The sequence below is a fragment of the Erpetoichthys calabaricus genome, chromosome 3 (assembly GCF_900747795.2).
Source record: "Erpetoichthys calabaricus chromosome 3, fErpCal1.3, whole genome shotgun sequence".
Lineage (NCBI taxonomy): Eukaryota > Metazoa > Chordata > Cladistia > Polypteriformes > Polypteridae > Erpetoichthys > Erpetoichthys calabaricus.
In genome coordinates, this window is record NC_041396.2 from 252,934,135 (window position 1) to 252,955,429 (window position 21,295).

At 39.3% G+C, this 21,295-nt stretch overlaps 1 protein-coding gene across 1 annotated transcript in view; it reads left to right on the forward strand.

Moving 5' to 3' along the window:
* The window catches only part of elapor1 (endosome-lysosome associated apoptosis and autophagy regulator 1), a 136,376-nt gene that overhangs the window by 96,445 nt on the left and 18,636 nt on the right, over window positions 1-21,295 (forward strand). Inside the window, exons 15-19 of the mRNA XM_028798082.2 lie at window positions 199-372; window positions 3,912-4,062; window positions 4,531-4,624; window positions 8,759-8,863; window positions 17,657-17,783. Coding sequence (XP_028653915.1) covers window positions 199-372; window positions 3,912-4,062; window positions 4,531-4,624; window positions 8,759-8,863; window positions 17,657-17,783 — 651 coding nt within the window. The remainder of the gene's footprint in view (window positions 1-198; window positions 373-3,911; window positions 4,063-4,530; window positions 4,625-8,758; window positions 8,864-17,656; window positions 17,784-21,295) is intronic.

Here is a 21,295-nt window from a genome sequence, read left to right on the forward strand (position 1 = left end):
GCGGTAATATAAATGTAGCAGTTTCACAGCTCCAGAGTTCCCAGCTTTATCTAAACTCAGTCTGTCTATGTGGACCCATCTAAGACAAACAATGCGTATCCCTGCTATCTTACTAATTTCTTCTTCTTCTTTACCATTGTTCAAAATTTCACCTTCACTGATTATTAAATCTTCAACTGCATATTTTCATTTTTTCAGATGCAGACTGTTTGTTTCAATGACTGTACATTTGAAGTAACTAGACAGGAGCAGCTGTTTCACTTTGACCTTAGCCTTTTGTCCAATGGCACAACATTTCTCATGGGCCCAAGATTCACGTCTAGAGGCCTCAAGTACTTCCACCAATTCAGCCTCAGTGTCTGTGGAAACGAGGTAAGTGTAAACAAAGAATACAGAGCCAATAAAACAAAACACAGAAATGTTGTTGTGGAGGAGAATATTAACAAAGGAATATAACAGTCCTAATTTCTAGCATGCCAATGTGGCTAACACAGAATTAGTTGCTTTGCTGGTATTGTAGATACTTCTGAGTTTGTTCTCACTGCAGTGCAGCAGAATGCTCATTTTTAAAAAATGCATATGAATATCAGAGATTATCTTTCTTATCCCTTTTTAGGGTCATTCACATCTAATACAATCAATACCTTTTGTCATCGTCATATCAGTCTATCTGTTCATCTGTCCGCATGAACCATCTTGGCTCCCTGTGGACTGATTTTGCTGAAATTTTGGCACACTTATTTTTCAAGAAAATTTGTCAGGAAAGTTCAGTTTTCCTTGAGATATCACAAACAGATCATACTGCTCATATTTGTGAAGCTTCAAACCCTTCCACTGAAAGCATTGGTGAATTCATCCATTTTAAAACAGAGAAGCATTCTGTGCAACTTCAAGTACAGATTAGTTTACTGTTTTAAGCTGACTTTGTGAGGGGGGCACTTCAACTTGAATATTTTCCTGCTTACTCATCTGATAGCCACTCCTGATGATAAAATAGATCCCAAATACAAATTAGTCAAATGCTGGGAGAGGTGCATGTGCTAGGTGCTTGCACACTGGCTCACTTCTCCTGTTGCTTGAGATAAGTTAACTGTAAAAGTAAAAAAGGAAAAAATTGTCATCCATCCATTATCCAACCTGCTATATCCTAACTACAGGGTCACGGGGGGTCTGCTGGAGCCAATCCCAGCCAACACAGGGTGCAAGGCAGGAAACAAACCATGGGCAGGGCGCCACACACACACAGGGCGCACACACACACACACACACACATACACCAAGCACACACTAGGGACAATTTTAGGATCGCCAATGCACCTAACCTGCATGTCTTTGGACTGTGGGAGGAAACTGGAGTACCCGGAGGAAACCCACGCAGACACGGGGAGAACATGCAAACTCCATGCAGGGAAGACCCAGGAAGTGAACCCGGGTCTCCTAACTGCAAGGCAGCAGCGCTACCCACTGCGCCACCGTGCCGCCCAAAAATAGTCATCTATCTATCATCTATCAATATTCTGAATTAGGATGGGAATTATGTATACGCAGAATGAACAAATGTATACTTAATATTTACATCGCATTTAAAACACCCTGATGGCTGTTTTATCTCCACATTATGATCATTTAATATTTCTGCAATGCTATAAGGCTTGCTGTCCATCATGGTCCAAAGCAGTGAAGAATTTTAAAACTCCATGGGGTACTTTTTTGTTTAAGAAGTTTGAACTGCGATTATTTGCCAAACCTCCACAACTTGCAATCAATCGATGTCATTTTTACTTCATGTAATATGGAAAGTGCTGTTTATAAAAGCTGTTGAGCCACCACAAGCCTGTCCGAGCCCCTTTTTCACTACATGACATTGTAAAGTGCTATTAAAGCAAATGGACTTAATGTCGTCTGCTAATGCATGTTATTACTTTTATCGCTTAATATGACTCACTGCTGCAAAAATATTTAATATACATGTAATAACTGACTCTTTAAAGTAAGTAGAAATTTTTAAATCTCCAGGTTTATCAGTTAATAAAATCCCTGAATGTTACATAATGTGTATATTTTCTCACTTGCTACTCATGTGATTTACTGAGGATCTGAGTTCTAGAGAGGCAATGATTGAACACTGTTATTCTTTACTGTATATCTTTTTTTTTTGGTCACCAATGGTTGGATTTATCTAATTTTAGGACTTGGTAAGTACTACTGTAGATTACTAGTAACGTTCTAATACACTACAGTATGTACAATCATGCAATTGAAAGAGCTTTATACTTGATTGCATTGTGACCATTCATTTATTTTCTATGCTCTTAGACCTTTAGTTAATGTTATAATCAGGGAAATGAAAGAAGCTCATAATCATCAACTCTGAGAGTTTTAGCTTGACTTAAGCATTTCATGTGTAGCATAGATCAGCTTACAGTGCTCCACAGCAATGCCTCCCAATGTATGTCTGGTGGTCAACCAGCTAAAGTGGACATACCTCACTCCTCTTTTCAGATCTCTACATTGGCTCCCTGTAGCAGCAAGTATTAAGTTCAAAGGCTTGATGTTTGGCTTATAGTATTTTCAGTGGGGCTGTACCAATATATATGGAGACACTTGTGAGGTCCTCTTCTCCTCCTCACCCACTCAGGTCTGCTGATGAATGGTGTCTGATTTAAATCTCAATCCAGACTCTCTTCATGTGTAGCTCCTAGCTGATGGGATGAACTGCTCAACTCCATTTCAAATTCTGACTCAAACTGCTCACCTGTGTTTAAGCAGCATTTCTTGAATTTCTTTCTAACTGATACTGGCTGGGGTGGCACGGTGGCGCAGTAGTAGCGCTGCTGCCTCGCAGTTTGGAGGCCCAGGTTCACTTCCTGGGTCCTCCCTGCGTGGAGTTTGCATGTTCTCCCCGTGTCTGCGTGGGTTTCCTCCCACAGTCCAAAGACATGCAGGTTAGGTGCATTGGTGATTCTAAATTGTCCCTAGTGTGTGCTTGGTGTGTGTATGTGTGTGTGTGTGTGTGTACCCTGCGGTGGGCTGGCGCCCTACCCGGGGTTTGTTTCCTGTGTTGGCTGGGTTTGGCTCCAGCAGAACCCCGTGACCCTGTAGTTAGGATATAGTGGGTTGGATAATGAATGAATGGATGGATGATACTGGCTGTTTTTATGTAACTTGCTTGCATTTTGTTTTGAGCTCTTAACTTGTGATGGTCAAATTTGTAACCTTGTCCTATAGCACTTGTTCCCAAGCAGTCCTCCAGACTGATGTTTACTGTTCATGGTTATGTTGACCTCTTTTGTAAGGCGCTTTGGACAAAAGTGTCTGCTAAGTAAATAAATGTAAATACAAATGTAACAAATATTTTGCTAGCCTCGCCACTAGGGTGTCATATCTTTACTAAAAGGTGCTATTGAGGAATATAGAATTACACTCACAATAAAATCCTTGTGCATGTTTTGGACCCCCTGCTGCTCCCTACAGCCAGTGTTCACTCTCGGTCTCAGACTTCTCCCAGGTTTCTTTTCCTCTGTTTTCTACCGCTCTTGCACCTCTTTCAAGGTCTCTGTAGCACTGCCTGAGGTCCCCAAGTACAACTGATTTCTTTATATTTAACAGTTGGTGAAGCCACTTAAATGTATAGCGCTTACTGCACAGGCTTTATTCAATCCGTGACATAATGAATGAAATTGCTCCATTCAAACACATACTGTTAGTGCAGATCACACACTCTAAGTATCAGGACCTTTATGGAATTTTGTGCATCATCTAAGCAACATCTGGTTTGAAAACAAACCACAAATTTTGATCTTTTTAGTTGAAAAGACTTGTCTTTTTCCCATTAAGTCTATGTACTATATACAGAATTCACAGTCTGACAAACATTGATTATATTTAATATGTGCTTCATATTTTCCCAGGGAAGGCAAATGGCTTTCTGCATCGAAAATGTCACAGAAAGTCGAGGAATCCGGTCTTATGTCTGTCAGTCAACTATTTTACCTTCAGAAATGAGGGGCGTGAAGAACATCATTTCATCACAGCCTTTCAGCCTTGCAGATAGACTCATAGGTAGGACTCGCTTTGTAAGTTATAAATGGGCACCAGGACTTGGCCATTGGCCATTGATTTGAACTTGGATGACCTGGAAATTCATGCAGAACAAGCTGGCTTGGGGTCTAGCCAGATAAGCAGAACCCACACTGTGAACTGAACGTAGTAGAAGAACTATTAAATGATACAGTTTTAAAATGACATTTTAGCTGGGAGTCACCTTCACAAGTACACCTGGAAGAAAAATGTATTTTATTCTGAATAAAACTTTGCCATAAAAGTCTTTTTTTATAGTTTTCTTTATTTTTATGTACTATGTAATTCTATTGTTTCACTTTATATCATAAGTGACTAACAGTGTTTGACAAGGAAAATACTAATGGATATTAGATATTGATTTATAATTATGGTTCTGTGTGCACTAAAAGACATTTAAGAGACAGTGCCTATTTATTTATTTGTTTATTTTGTTCCTCTGTTATTTAGGTGTCACAGCTGAGAGCACTTTCCACAATATCACCTCACCAGATGATTTGTTTCCTGGTAAGACTGACGTGCCCGACATCATCTTTTATTTCAGGTAAGTCAAAAGCCAAGCAAGAAGACAGGCAGTGCTTCTCAGTCTATTTATCTTTTAATTTCTGTACAGGCACAGCATTCACCTATTTGACTGTGTGGCAGGCGGCCGGGCCCCACTTATGTTCTGGGGGAGCAGCCATGGGCTCCTCAGTATCTCCCCTGGGACACTTGGTGGCAGCCTCCCTGGTTGACGATGGTGCCTCAGTTTCCTGCAGGGTTCCATGGGAGATGGAGTTCTCCACAACCCTGTGGGGATCTGGGGTGGCCGCCAGGGGGTGCTGCATGGATCCCGGAGCCGGCATGGACACCTCTACAGCCCTGCCCGGAAGTCTAATTAGCAACAGGTGATCAAGCACCTGGGGCACTTCCAGGTGGGCTATAAAAAGGGCCAGCATCCACCACTCAGGAGCCAGAATCGGGAGGAAAAGGACGAGGTTGCCTGGGAGGAGTGGTGGTGCCAAGGGGGAGAGTTGTGTTGTTGAGATCAAGTGCTTTTGGGACTGTGTTGTGGCTGGAGGGATTATGAGGAAGACATGCCCTCCAGCTAAAGAAAATAAAGTCTGTGTTGTATTTTTACATGTGCCTCTAGATCAGTCTGTGCCAGGTCGTCGCCAACCAAGCGCCTTTATCACAGTCTGCTAATGTCCAGTTTGTGTAAACATACAATATGGGTGGTGGGTTAAATAGCATAATCCATGAAACAGATCCTAACACTTCCTAAACTTGTTTTTGTTGATAAGTAATGATACAAATCTCTCAGATCCTAGATCATGGTCATGGGAACCCTGTGCCTAACCTGACAGTATTAGGTGTACGAAGTTATCCTGGTTGGGGCACCAGTCTGTCACAGGGAACACTCCACACACACACACACACACACACACACTCATGCTGGGACAGTTTAGAGTCACCAGTTAACCTCAGACACATGTTAGGAATGTGGATAGAAAATTGAAGAACCTTGGAGCAAATGTACGTATAGACTCCACAGAGACAGGGTCTGGATTTGAGACCTGGGCACCAACAAGACAGCTGTGCTATCCCATGACCCAACATGCTTCCCAGTATGCTTAACTGTATACTACTAATTTTGTATTCCTTTGCCTTTTTCTTTTTTATGTAGTCTTTTTTTTGTGCAACTGATGGATGTTTTCACAAGGCTACATACTAGTTTATCTCTAGGCACTTGTCATCAAGTTTATAAGCTTCATAAATCAACCAGAGATGTTTTGGAAACAGTTTCAAACATTAACTGCATAGCATAAAGTGCATCAGTGACCACCGACTTCTCTATTTTGTTTATAGCTGATTGATAAGCTTAATTTGAGTTTTTGAAGGCATTTTTGTTTTTGCTTATCTGTTAACCGGCTGTGACACCATTTGTCTTGGGTTTGTGAAACTCATTTTGAATTTTTTATGCCTTCAGAAGTTACGAGTTAGCATGTGAGCTGCGTTCAGCTTTCAGTCACCAAAACGGACTGGATTAGCCATAAGTACAACAGCTAATGTGTGTTGTGTGTGTTGAAGGTCTAACAATGGACAGCTTGTGTGGCTTGTTAGACATAGTCAGAGAAGAAAGACTGAGGTGTAACAGGAGCAAAGCAAGGAGATGCAGTCAAGTTCAGACAAAAGATCTGAAGTATAAATCAAGGAAGAGAAGGGACAAGATAGCAAGGAACAAAAAATAAAGCCAAGAGGTCATAGACAAATGTGACTAAAAGAACCTGGAAAGCTCAGGAGGCTAGAGAGAAATAAATGAACAAGTGATAAATAAATTTGAGGAATATGCTTAAGATGTAACAAATCGCCTTACGCCCTGTGTTATCTGGGATTGGCTCCAGCAGACCCCCGTGACCCTGTAGTTCGGATATAGCGGGTTGGATGATGGATGGATGGATGTAACAAATCTATGTGGGCCACAGGTAAAGCCAGTAATTGTTATTAATAAGCAATGGCACACAGGAAGTATGCTTGGTTCAGGGCAGATACAGTGTGAGACACAGTAATTTTTAACAGAGTAAGTTAAACATGTACCAAACTCTACATTAAGAAATGTTAATTTTCTCATTAATGATCAAACATTATAGTCTGTGAAACCTTTTACAACACCTTGTTAATATAATATCGTCAGAGTCCAATGTTTATTCTACAAAGGACTGGCACACTTGTAAAATACTGTTGCTCAAATTGAATATATTCTATCTAGAAGTGTCCTTCATTCATTAAAGAATTGAACTATATTTATTAAAAATATTCATTAAACTGTCATACATATAATTAAGGCCGTGAAAAGTTGCAAAGACTCATAACAAGTCTTATTACCATATGGTGCAACATATTGAATCCTGCATATTTTAGTGAGAGTGAAGGTATGATTGACAGTCACATTTCACTTCTGATAACAGATTCTCTGAGGTCTGAACCTACAGCGTTTTACTTTACACTGAAATTGGCACCCTTGGTTAATAAAAGTAAAATGGATTGTAGAAAGAATATCTTTATTGTTTATTATCTTGATCTTTCATTTAAAATCTAACCAAAATGTAACTTTGAATTGATATAGAATAATTGAAAGGAAAAATAAAATCACATCATGAAACAAATAGTTTTCTCAAATATATGTGCTCTAAAACTATTGGTAACCCTAGAAAGTCACATGAGTAAAAGTTGAACAAAGTATACTGTATTTCCATTTATATTTTATGTTTTGAAATTCATCTGAGGGAACCGGAACACTTAATGGTGAGCTATGACTTGCTATTTCAATGGGGTATAAATATTTGGTGAGACACTGGCTATATTCCTTTAGCCATCCATGACATTGGGAAAGACCTGAGAACACAGTAATGATGTGTAGCAAAAAGGTATTTGCTATAAGTTGAATATGCTAGTTTCCACTGAAAGGGCAATAATTAATAAGTTTAAAACAACTGAAGATGTTAAGAATCGGCCTGGAAGAGAACGTGTCTATATTGACGCCTCACACAGTGAGGAGAATGTTTTAGAGTGGCCAAAGAATCTCCAAGATCACAGCTAGTGAACCGCATACATTAGTTGAGCATTGGCATCAGAGAGTCTCCAAAAGTATGATCAAACACCAGCTACATAACCTTGTTTGGGACGGTTGCTAGAAAACAAGCATCTGCTGTCATCAAACAACAAACTCAGGCACCTACAGATTTTACTGGAACCTTCAATTGGACTGAGTCTTATGATCAGAGAAGACGAAAGTAGAACACTTTAGCAAAAAACACCAAAGGTGGGTTTGGAATAGAGGCATGCAGAAAAATGCCTCAACCCCACTGTGAAGTTTGGTTATGGATGTTTGCTGTTGTGGGACTGTTTCTTTGCTAAAGATCCTGGGCAACTTGTTAGGATACATAGTTTCAGACTATTACTTCAAAACCTGATTGCCTCTACCAGGATGCTGGTCCTGCTGGTCTTTGTCCAGCAGGGCAAAGATCCAATGCACGCTTCAAATTCATCACAAAAATGGTCCTGTGACCACAAAAATCAAGCTTTTGTCATGGCCATCCCAGTCCATTGACCTAAACCTCATTGAAAACCTGTGGCATGAGCCGAAGAGAAAAGTCGACAAGCATGGACTTCAAACTATGAAGATCTAGAGTAATTCTGTATGGAAGAATCATCTTAGGTCCTTTGCTATGTGTTAAGTATTATAGAATAACATTCAGAGCTGTTATTTTGGCAAAGGGGGATGCACAAAGTATTAAATGATAGGGTGCCAAAAATTGTGGCATACATACATTTCAGTAAAATATTTGTTTCATTATGAAGAATTTTCTCCTTTCAATTATTTTACTTCAATTAAACTTGAGATTTGTGTTAATATTTGGAATGAAAGATCAACAGGAAAAACAGCCTATTTTGGTTTTATTTACTAGGGATGACAATACTAGTGGAGGTCAAATATGACTAAGGGTAGACATAATAGAACATTCAGTAAAGATGAAGAAATTCTGGATCGCCATGTCATAGTAGTTCATGCTGGTAGTTTTTTCAGAGCCTGCTGTATGTGAATTATTCCAGAACTTCAAAGGATAAGTGTTTATGTGCCAGTAACAGCATTATTTATAGCTATTCTCCCGGTGACTGTATGTTTTGGGCATTGCAGGTCCAATGAGAGGACTCAGGCGTGTAAAGATGGAAGAGCAAGTGCAGTCCGGCTAAGATGTGATCAAACAGCGGTGGCCATAGGAGGAACTGTGAGCCTTCCAAGGTATGAGTCACCAACAGTGAGGCATTTATTCAGATTGTGTTAGAAAACAAGTGGTTGCAAAAAGACACCTGGTTCTTTTTGCAAATTCTTGTTTATATGAAGTATGCAGTATGTACGGTGTCATGAAAAAGTATTTGGCTCCTTTCCTTGTTTCCTTTGTTACTGCAGTTTTTGACACTGAACATTTTGAAGTCTTCCAAGTGAACAAATCAAATATTTTTTGGTTTCATTTATTGAATGAACAAAATCATCCAACACCATCTCACATTATGTGACAAATCAAAAGAGGCCACAGAAGAGAGGCTAAAGGATCATTTATACTTCACGCTCAGAACGTGTACGCGCCTGCATCATGGCTGCCATGCATTCCCAGCGTTCATTTGACGCGTCCTCTGAGCAGGTCCTCAGAAATTAACGTGACGCGTGCGCGAGTTACAGTACCAGCAAAAAGTCGGGGGGCGTAGTGTGCTAAAAGTTGGAATGTGACGTCAGAGTCTCTGGTTACTATCTACATGTGACAGAAAGCTGCTTTGCGGATCCTACGAGATTGGTATGCGCGTTTCGATGTTTGATGAATGGTTCGAAGTGGTGAAGCAAAATGCCGACATACAGATGCATTTGTGGTGCTTTTATATTCAAGCGTTGCATATTCCTGATCGTAACGACACAATACATTTTAAAAGTCTCATATACCGTCTTCTGTGACGTCTTTTTTTCTAGGGCTTCCTCCGGTACTGACAGCAGTGGCAAACACCAATAGATCGCCACACTGAGCACATTAAATGTATGATATTCCAACTCTCTGCACATTTAGAATCCTTAGATTTATACTTGGTATCACTTTCATGATGAAAAGTATTAAAGTATGTATATTACATTATACAAATAAATCTGTAATTTTGTTTAAATAATGAATACTGTTAATAATGACACACATGGGGGTGACACGGTGGCGGAGCATTAGCACTGCTGTCTTGCAGGGAGTCACGTCGCTTATATTCTCTGCCTGGAGTTTACGTTTTCCTGCTGGGTTTCCACAGTGTGCTCCAGTTTCCTTCCAAAAATATGCAGATTTGGTTACACTAAAATGATGCCAGCGTGTATGTGTGCGCTTGTATTCAAAGCGCATTCACCTTGCAATGAGCTGATGCCTCGTCCAGGGATTGTTTCAGCCTCGTGCCCAATACTAGCTGAAATGGACAAATCCCTGGACTGATGGATTTAAGCATTAAACATTCTTTTCAGAGATATTGCGGTAAGGCGTCACCGGAACTTAATGGGTGTTCCAGGCAATTCACAACACAGCGAAGCCGAACATGTTCTCCCCGTGATAATATCTCACACTGCCACCTGGTGGATTCCTCCAGATTTACATAAAGTATGCGCACTAGTAATAAACACTACAACGCTTGCGTAGCAGGAGCGTCCGCTGCAGCATGTGTCGCGTTGTGTGAAGTATAAATCCGGCCTTCCAAGCTGCAAGTATTACAACCAGCCCCTTTTTTATAATTCAATATCGGTCTTTTACATCACTGTGGAGGAATTTTTGCTACCTTTTCCTTGCACATTTGCTTTAATTCCGCAAGGTTTTTACATTGCGTTTAGGTCTAGACTTTGAATAGGCCAGTCCAGCACTTACATTTTGCTTCATTTCATTTCAACCATTCTGATGTGGAAGTACCTTTTGTTTGTTTGATCATTGTCTTGCTACATATCTGCTTCATCAAATGAGCATGCGCTCTTAAGAATTCATGACTCCTTCAATTATGGCAAGTCCAGGTGCTCAGGCATCAAATATACCATCATACTACCATTTCAGTGTTTTGACTGTTGGTATGGGGTTCTCACTTTGGACTCTTTTCTCTGTTTACATTACCTTCTTCTATTTCTGGGATCATCCAGGTGCTATCTGGCAATGAGAGATGAGCATTTACACTCTTCTTGGTTAGCAGTGGTTTCTAACACTCTCCAATAAAGCCCATTTTTGCAGATGGTCTTTCTGATTGTGGAGTCAGAATGTTAATTTTTCCTGAGGCAAGAGCAGCCTGCAGGATTTATTTTGTTTTTTAGGATCCATTTTGACTTCCTGCATGGCATCCCGCATCCTTGGTGCACTCCTGGGAAGATTCATTAGTGTTTCAGGAGTATCCATTTGGAGATCATGGCTTTGCAGCTGCTACCAGACTGTAACCTATTACATACTTTTTGTCAGGAATTTCCTTTGATTGTAGCATGATGTGCTTGTTAAATCTTTTTGCTGGCAACTTGACTATGAAGTACTGCGCAGGCGCCCCAAGAAATGAGGCGGCGCGAGAGGCGGACAAGACCACAGAAAAAAGGAGTGAGCACAGAAAAAAGGAGTCAAACGCAGGCGACGCACACAGCGCCGCACGAGCAAAACACCCCCCCCCCAACACACACACAAGCAACGGACGGGACACACACAAAGAGGACGATTCAACAAGCGCCTGGCACACAAAAAAAAAAGAGCCCGCAAACGCCCCCCCATCCCCCCCCCCCATCCCCCATACCCACACACACACACACACAAGCAACGGACGGGACACACACAAAGAGGAGGATTTAATCCCATTGCACACGAAACAGGACGCACACAAAGAGGAGGATTCAACAAGCCACAAGCACACAAAAAAAAGAAGCCAAGAGCACCACACAAAGCCCATTGGACACGAAACGGGACAGACTTCAGACATAGCACACAAAACGTACACAAAAACGACGATTCAGACCCACGACCACAGTAACATAAATAACAAATGACACACAAAGCCCCATTTCTAAATGAACCGTCCGTATTAAACATACGTCATCTCAACACGTTCACAATATGCAGCATAGGTAGATCTCATTACAATGAGGCACTATTAACCGTTCAACCGCAGAAAAGGCTCCATATTAACAGTGAGTGCGATCCTCCTTATTACTTATCCATATTTCTCACGCTCAAGAACAAATAAGTCATGAATTCACGATCACAGGTACAAAACGATACCGCTCGGATAACGGGACCAAACACAATTCACACTATGCAGCATAGGTGGATCTCATTACAATAAGGCACTATTAACCGTTCAACTGCAGAAAAGGCTCCATATTAACAGTGAGTGCAATACTCCTTATTACTTATCCATATTTCTAGAAGAAAAAATGTCTCGGCTCCAAAAACGCAAAGCTCAACTAAAGCTTCTAACTAACGATGTACCTAAAAGTAAAAACTTTATGAACTGCATTAGATCCTACAATAGTTCATTTGCTTTTGCATCTACCGGAGTAAATATCAGGCCACCAAAAGGCAATGGCCCATACTGCTTTCGCATATGTGCACAAATACTGCATCGCATTGGAACAGTGCACCCTGAAACAAATCAACAACGCAAATATGCACAAATCTACATCCTAGATCCACATGACGCAATCTATCAATCAAAGTGCTGCATCGCAACAGGCACAGATTCAAAACGAAACACCTCCCGTCTCAGACATACGTTAAAGGCAGCGAAGGCTACAACGGGATTATCACACAGCACAGGCAAATCGATTACAGCTCCAAAACAACATGTCCCAAATACTACACATGCAACAACGCACCTCTCAAACGGCACAAGCAAAACATACACCAGGAAAATTCATTTGGATTAATGAATGTCATTTGCAATCATTGTCATTCAGTTCACTTCCCTGAAGAAACAACTGGCAATACAAGTTATACATTTACACGTTGTTGTCAAAAGGATCAAATTAGACTGCCTCCTTTACATTCATATCCTGAATATCTACAGAAGCTTCTAACTAACGATGTACCTGAAAGTGAAATCTTTATCAACTGCATTAGATCCTACAAATCGGTATCCACTATGAACATTAACGGTGGCACTGCACGTGACATCCGTCTTGCAAAAATGTTAATTATTGATGAATGTACAATGGCATCCAGTCACTTACTCAACACCATTCATAAACCTCTACAAACGTTTATGAATAATAATATTCCCTTTGGAGGAAAGGTACTTTTATTAGGAGGAGATTTTAGACAGTGCTTAGCTATTCTTCCACATGCCATGCGCTCAGCTATTGTTCAGTGCACCTTAAAATACACAGACAATTGGCATTGCTTTCAAAAGATACAGTTAGTAAAAAACATACGATGTCCAGAACCAGATCATAACAATTGCTTATTACAACTGGGAGATGGTACACTCACCAATACAGATGGACTTCACCCACATATTAATACAATTCCTCAAGCCTTTATCTGCGACGACTTAGTTACAGACAGATTTGGAACAGCAATCTCATTAGACCAAATGCCCCTTTTAACACAACGCACTATATTACAGTAATCCCTCCTCCATCGCGGGGGTTGCGTTCCAGAGCCACCCGCGAAATAAGAAAATCCGCGAAGTAGAAACCATATGTTTATATGGTTATTTTTATATTGTCATGCTTGGGTCACAGATTTGCGCAGAAACACAGGAGGTTGTAGAGAGACAGGAACGTTATTCAAACACTGCAAACAAACATTTGTCTCTTTTTCAAAAGTTTAAACTGTGCTCCATGACAAGACAGAGATGACAGTTCAGTCTCACAATTAAAAGAATGCAAACATATCTTCCTCTTCAAAGGAGCAAACAAATCAATAGGGCTGTTTGCTTTTAAGTATGCGAAGCACCGCGGCACAAAGCTGTTGAAGGCGGCAGCTCACACCCCCTCCGTCAGGAGCAGAGAGAGAGAGAGATAGAGAGAAAGACAGATAAAAAAATCAATGCGTGCCCTTCGTGCTTTTAAGTATGCGAAGCACCGTGCAGTATGTCACTTCACAAAGCCACTGCACAGAAGGTAGCCAACGTGAAGATAATCTTTCAGCATTTTTAGACGAGCGTCCATATCGTCTAGGTGTGCGAACAGCCCCCCTGCTCAATCCCCCTACGTCAGGATCAGAGAAAGTCAGTGCAAGAGAGAGAGAGAGAAAGTAAGCTGGATAGCTTCTCAGCCATCTGCCAATAGCATCCCTTGTATGAAATCAACTGGGCAAACCAACTGAGGAAGCATGTACCAGAAATTAAAAGACCCATTGTCCGCAGAAATCCGCGAACCAGCAAAAAATCCGCGATATATATTTAAATATGCTTACATATAAAATCCGCGATAGAGTGAAGCCGCGAAAGGCGAAGCGCGATATAGCGAGGGATCACTGTATGTCCAAAAAATATTAATGTGGAAAACATAAATACCCAAGTCATTCCATTACTTCCTGGAGAGACACAACTCTTTCTAAGCTCTGACAAACTTGACTCTGATCACAACAATAACCATCTTCATTGACATTACAAGTTCTGACCTGGAATTACCTTTTACACTTAAATGGCGTGTACAAAGGAATTTTCCAATAAACCTTTACACTGTGCCACACACTTTATTGTTTGCTTTCTATTTGCATCATCTACACCTTCACACTATTCTATATCTCATTCATACATCACGCTCTTTGTCATTCCCAACACCAGGGGTTGGCGAGCGAAGCGAGCAGGGGGCGGAGCCCCCTAGTGAAGGTTAGAGTCAAAAGAAGTGAGGTTTATATGTAGTAGGGCTGGCTGTGATCAAGCCTGCCTGGGTTCCTTCATATAACTGTAGTTATCCATTTAATTTGGCTGATTTAAGTAAGAGACAGTTATTTTTTTTTCACACAGTGCTAGTTGGTATTGGATAACTTTAATTACATTAATGAAATATGTTAAAGATATGTTATATTTGTGCATTCAGGAGCCTTTTAACTAATAAGATTTTTGTCTGAAGACATGAAAATACCCATCATCAGTATTTAAAAAAGGACAAATCATGAAGGAGGTGAAAATACTGTTCACAGCATTGTATCTCAATTCTGCTTCTATAGAAGTGTGAATGTGGACTGTGCCATTGTCTGTGTGTAATTTGTGTCATCCTCTTCGGCTCTATCATTGCTTCAGGTAATGCTTTATCAATCAGCAGGTGAAATTTTTAGAAATATTCATTCTGTACACTATGGAAGCTGAACTTCAATTAGGAAATGATCTAAATAATTTATTACTTATTTTATTTTAGAACAGACAAAGAGTGTAAGTCAAGCAAAAAATATTTTAACAACTCTCAGCTGTGACCTATTCAATCGTAAAAAGACAAAAGAAGTCAATATAGTTAAGGCAGACGTCTGCTATTGAACAGCATCTGGTGATGACCTCAGTGTGGTGTCAAATGTCAATCCAGAGTTTCATATGTAGCATCTAGCTGGTGGAACAACTGCCCAGCTCCATTCAAACTGTGGACTCCCTCACTGTCTTTAAGAAGCATTTGAAGAATTGCTTGTTTGGTGAGTTTCTGTCTAACAGCTGTAGTGAGAAATTAAGCAGAATGACACCTTTTATTGACTAACTAAAAAGATTACAATATGCAAGCTTTCGAGGCAACTCAGGCCCCTGAAGACAGGGCACTCATCTCTCAATAGCCACTCCCCACCCAGCAGCACCTGTGAAATCCACCAGGGCAACCCTACACAAGCAGACCCTCTGTGGTGCCATGCAGGTGTCCGAAGGGGGACTCACCAGAAGGAATGCTGTCCTCCAGTGCTTTTCACTTGCCCTGGACTCAAAACTGAGAAAGGGAACACTACCCCTCCTGGCTGGAACAACTCAGCAGTGTCCATCCGCTACACTGACCGCTCAGACAGGTTAGAACCTCCCAACCATCTCTGCTGTGATGCCAGTTTTGCTGGGTCTTCTGTCACACTAACTGAGAACATCCATTATGTTGACTTTCCATCCAGGTAATGTTGACTTCACCTTCATCGGGATACCCATCCATTTACGACACAGAAAACAAATATTTTCAAACTACAAACATTTCCTTTTTAAACAAAATTTGAAAAATTATAAAGCATCTTAAATAAGTGAAATAAGTATCCTCTTTAATAAAATCCCTGTGTCCGTGTGTGTGTGTCTTCTGGTGAAGTGCGCATGCGAGGGGCACGGTGCGATGCGTGATATTACTGTCAGAGAAAGTTACAGGCATTTTAAGGAGATACAAACCAGTATTACTGCGAGAGGAAATTAAAGGTACACAATGCAGTGACGCATATTACATACAGCCACATACAAGCCAGTATTACTGTTAGAGGAGATTAAAGGCATATTAAAGACGCGCACGCCTGTATTACCGCCAGAGAAAATTAAAGGTATATTACGGACGTACAAGCCAGCGGACGCACAAGACAGTATTACTGTCACAGAAAATTAAAGACACACAATACATGGTGGCAGCCCACGAGGAACGGTCAGCTCAGCAAGTAAACATCAACAAAAGAAAGGCTGAAAGAAAGAAAAATACGACCAACAAAAAGAATGAGGTCAAAGTCTCTTGCCATTTAATATAGACTGTTCCTTCTAATGTTTATGCACTACTGTTCTAGCGCCCATTATTGTAACGGGCTAAATGACTAGTCTTAAATTAGATGGCTGAAAAGGCCATGTAGCCATGTCCCCATGAAGGGTAGGTAACCATGCCCACCTAGTGATGCACAGCATCATGATATCCAAAATCATTTTATAATGCCATAATTGTCATGCAATATCCAGATCGCCAGAAAAGTAAAAGAAAACAAAAAAATACAAAATAAAATTAAAAATAATAAAAGTTGTGATTTCCATTTCAATTGTGACACACCAGAAACTGAAAACTCAATTGAAACAATTGAAGACTAGGAAATGGTCATGGCCCTGATGGTGTCATTTGTTAAAACATTGAAGTAATCATATGGCCTAACATTGCTTAGAGGTGCTTAAAGTGTCAGAACATCAAATGTATTTGAGATGGCTGTATGCTGTATGTTTTTGTTTTTATTTGCTGGCACTTATTGACTTTTTTGGTCAGACCTATGCTATTTTTCCTCAAAAATATTTTTTATTTTTCTCCTTTGGCTGTTTACTTCCTCCTCCTTGGTCTGTGTTTGTCCAGTTTTGGCCACAATAAAGTCGCATCTTGGATTTCCTGTTTTTTTTTTTTTTGTCCTGACTGCAATTAAGAAATTCCAGGAGGGGTTGTTTATATAAACTGAATAAGCTGCTTTATCTTCCTATGTGTTATGTACCTTTTTAGAGTGTTCTGGTCTAATGTGCATTTTTGGAAACCTCTAAACTGCAATGTTTTGAAATTTCAAGCCAATGGTTTGATCAAATGGCAGAGGTTACCAAATATGTAAACCCCTCATCAAATCTTTACCCCTTAAAACTAAATTCCATACTAACATTCTAACAAACTGTAAAACTATGCAATGAAAATAAAAACAAGGAAATACAGTATGAGTATAAACAGTATAAAAGTTAAAAACTAAAAATAATGTTGAAGAACTGCCTCAAAATTCTATATGAGAGCTTTTTAAAGTACCTTTTTGCTGTATGGTACTTTCAATTATGAAGAGACAATGATTTTTCAAAAGCCATATGAGACCTGCCTAAATACAAATGTTAAATATGAAAAGAGGTCACAAAAAATAAAACACAGCAGGACAGACTATTAGTGACCCCAGTCATCAGTGCACTGCCAAACAGCATGTTCTCCTTTTGCCCCGGTACCGGTAATCCCGGTATAGGATTTCAATCTTTATGACATTCTGTGCATTAGTAGATGATGAAGCTTAAAAGCCACAGCAGATAACTGTTGGGAATCTGGGACTCTGTAGTTGAAAATGACTTTCAAATTAGTTGCTAATTTTTCTAATTTTTGTTTCCTTTCTAATAAACATAGCAAGTGTCCGGAAGGAACATGTGATGGCTGCACATACCACTTTCTCTGGATGACGGCACATGCGTGCCCTCTTTGTTCAGAGCGTGATTACAAAGAGATTGAAACCGAGTGTGTCCAGGGAGTCCAGGTAAGAATATTGTTGGTCATGGTAGCTGTAGTTAAAAAGTTTTGTTTACATAATTCACAAGGCCGACTCTAGCATCTTTGCTGTCCTAGGCAAAGTTGTAAATGGCTACCACCCTATCCCTAACAAAGCCAATCATTTGATACTTTAAATGACATAACATTTTCATAAATGTAGGATTATTGTTATTTTATCTATTGATATAATATTATCTATATAACATTCTGTTTAGAATCTGGTAGTTTAAATGGATTATGAACTGATTTATATATTTACATTCATGTATGCATTTAATGTGACCTATCTATACATATTAATAAAAGGCAAAGCCCTCACTGACTGACTGACTGACTGATTGACTGACTGACTGACTCACTCACTCATCACTAATTCTCGAACTTCCCGTGTAGGTGGAAGGCTGAAATTTGGCAGGCTCATTCCTTACAGCCTACTTACAAAAGTTAGGCAGGTTTCATTTCGAAATTCTACGCGTAATGGTCATAACTGGAACATATTTTTTGTCCATACACTGTAATGGAGGAGGCGGAGTCACGTATCGCGTCATCACGCCTCCTACGTAATCACGTGAACTAAAAACAAGGAAGAGATTTACAGCACGAGTCAAACGCGGGAACGAAGGTAAATGACGTTAATTTTTGACTGTCTTTTAATACTGTGTAAGCATACATATTAACACGTGCAATTAAACGTGTGCATTTACGGGGTGATTTCTCAGGCTTAAAAGCTCGCCTTTTATCAAACGCGGGAACAAAGGTAACTGACGTTGTTCACTGTCTTTTAATACTGTGTAACCATACATATTAACACATGTGCAATTAAACGTGTGCATTTACGGGGTGATTTCTCAGGCTTAAAAGCTCGCCTTTTACTAAAAAGGTAAATGCAAAACTATTTTCAATCAGTTTATTGAAACGCTCCCGTTAAGGATTGCAATAACATATTCGCGAGATAAAAGAACGAAGTAGGGGGAAATGAAGGAAGAGCCGCAAACAGCGAAGAGCAAAAAATTAATTAAACAATTGAGAAGGGAGCGAGTGAAGCATACAAGCATCTTCATAAGGGAAACAAAGCACGGTGTAAAACGTAAGTTTAAATTAAGTTTATAGAAACGCTCCCGCTGCGGATTGCAATAACATATTCGCGAGATAGAAGTTTAATGAGAAGACACGAGGTATAAACGAACCACACGCCGTGGCGCAACGTTAGGGGCAACAGTTTCAACCAACCATTCTATGATCTGCTTCTCGCAACTGAAAGACGGCACATGGCGGATGTTAGCCGACTTGCTGACCGCAACGTTAGGGGCTTCAACTCTGGCGCTGACGCCACATCTCAGTGCCAACACTTTGCAGACTCTACTTAAAAGACACGCCCTCCTCACTGGACAGTTAAAAAGACCAATCAAACTAACGATGACATCAAGTATTACCCAATCAAAAGTAGGAAAGGAGGCATCTTCATAAAATGCGTGTGGGATGATTTGCATGAGACGCTGCTTTAAAAAAAATGATAAAAAAAATACGGGACAAATCCCATCCAGTATTGATTCAAAACGGGACGCGCAATTTCATTCTCAAATGCGGCACGATTCCGTATTTTAAAGGACGGGTGGCAACCCTACAGTGCCAGGTAACCACCCATACAATCAGATTGTGATTCAGACTAGGAATGCAATGAATGTAATTACCCCTATCTACATACAAGGCGAAAGTCTTGCAACATTCAAAGATGATGGTTTGGGATAAGTACACCATACAACATAAAAGAGCTTATGAAGCCTTGAACCGAAAAAAGCAAGATCTCAGAGATCGTAAAAAAAAAAATAGGAGGTAATGTCGTTTTACTCGCTGTAGATTTTAGTCAAACATTATTCCACGAGGGAGACCAGCAGATGAACTCAACGCGTGTTTAAAATCCATGCTTCTCCCACGCTCGGTTATATGTCGCAAGTTCTCGGGTAGGTACACCAAAAAATGTATACATTTAAGCATGTAATGGGCAAACAAAAAATGAGGTATACCCGAAGGCACTGCAGTAGTACTTAATCTAACTTTACTTCTTAAATGTTAATGTTTTACTGTTTAATAATTTATACGCTTCTTATATGTTGTTCAAATTCTTTTATCAAAATACCAGTGACAGCGCAATGCACGATAACATGGAGTGAATACACCATACGCATCCGCCCAAGGCCGCCCTGGTGTGCGCAGATAGGAGTTGATTCTACAATAAAATAAAATAAAGATAAAAAGAGTAATACAATCATCACCCATAAAGCGGATAGTAGACGTGACGTACTATATGTGTACCACATTTCAAGTCAATAGGTGAAACGGTTTGCGAGCTACAGGTGATTTAAAATCCTGGACAGACACACAAATTGCCACGGTAGCAAATTACAGAAGAAGATTTTACTGTTTAATAATTTATATTTATATGAAATGTGCTTCTTATATATTACTTCATATTCTCATATGATAATGATGTTAATGTTTATATTGATTTCTATGTTATTGAAACTGCATGTATGTGTGTATATGTATGTATATATATATATATATATATATATATATATATATATATATATATATATATATATATATATATATATATATACTAGCAAAATACCCGCGCTTCGCAGCGGAGAAGTAGTGTGTTAAAGAGGTTATGAAAAAAAAAGGAAACATTTTAAAAATAACGTAACATGATTGTCAATGTAATTGTGTTGTCATTGTTATAAGTGTTGCTGTCTTTTATATATATATATATATATATATATATATATATATATATATATATATATATATATATATATATAATATATAATATACACACACACATAAACATTTATATACATATACATATATATACATATCTACATATACACATCTACATATATATACACACATACATAAACACACACATAAGACTTATTGACTGAAACGGGCTTTCACGAAAAAAGTTAGGGCTTTGCTACAGGATACACCCTCCACAAGTTAACCAAGTAAAAATAAAATATATATTTCTGTTTTATTTAAACCTTTTAAGTTCGTATGCATAGCCCCATTTGGCTGTTTAATTTTTTTTTTCTTTCTTCAGTAATATTTAATCTCCTTAAAGAAAAAGAACATATCCATTTTACTTTTTTTGTATCTCTGTAGTAATATTTTAGTGTAAAAGAATAACCAGTATTTAAACCTTTTATGTTACTTTATACATTTATTTTACACAATGTTGAAAAATTAATAAGAAAGCTACATATTTTGGCAGCTGCTGCTTTCATTTTCAATGAAATGAAAAAAGCTCTCCAAGAGAAAACGTCAATGAAGAAGAAACAGTTTGCACTATCTAAAAATCAGAAACCCTCATTTATAAAAGTTTGCTGCAGATGACTTAACTGAAAATAAATGAATGTGTATAATACATATTTATCTATTTTACTTATGCCTTTATTCCACCAACTTACAACATCTGAGGTACAATTTGTTACATTA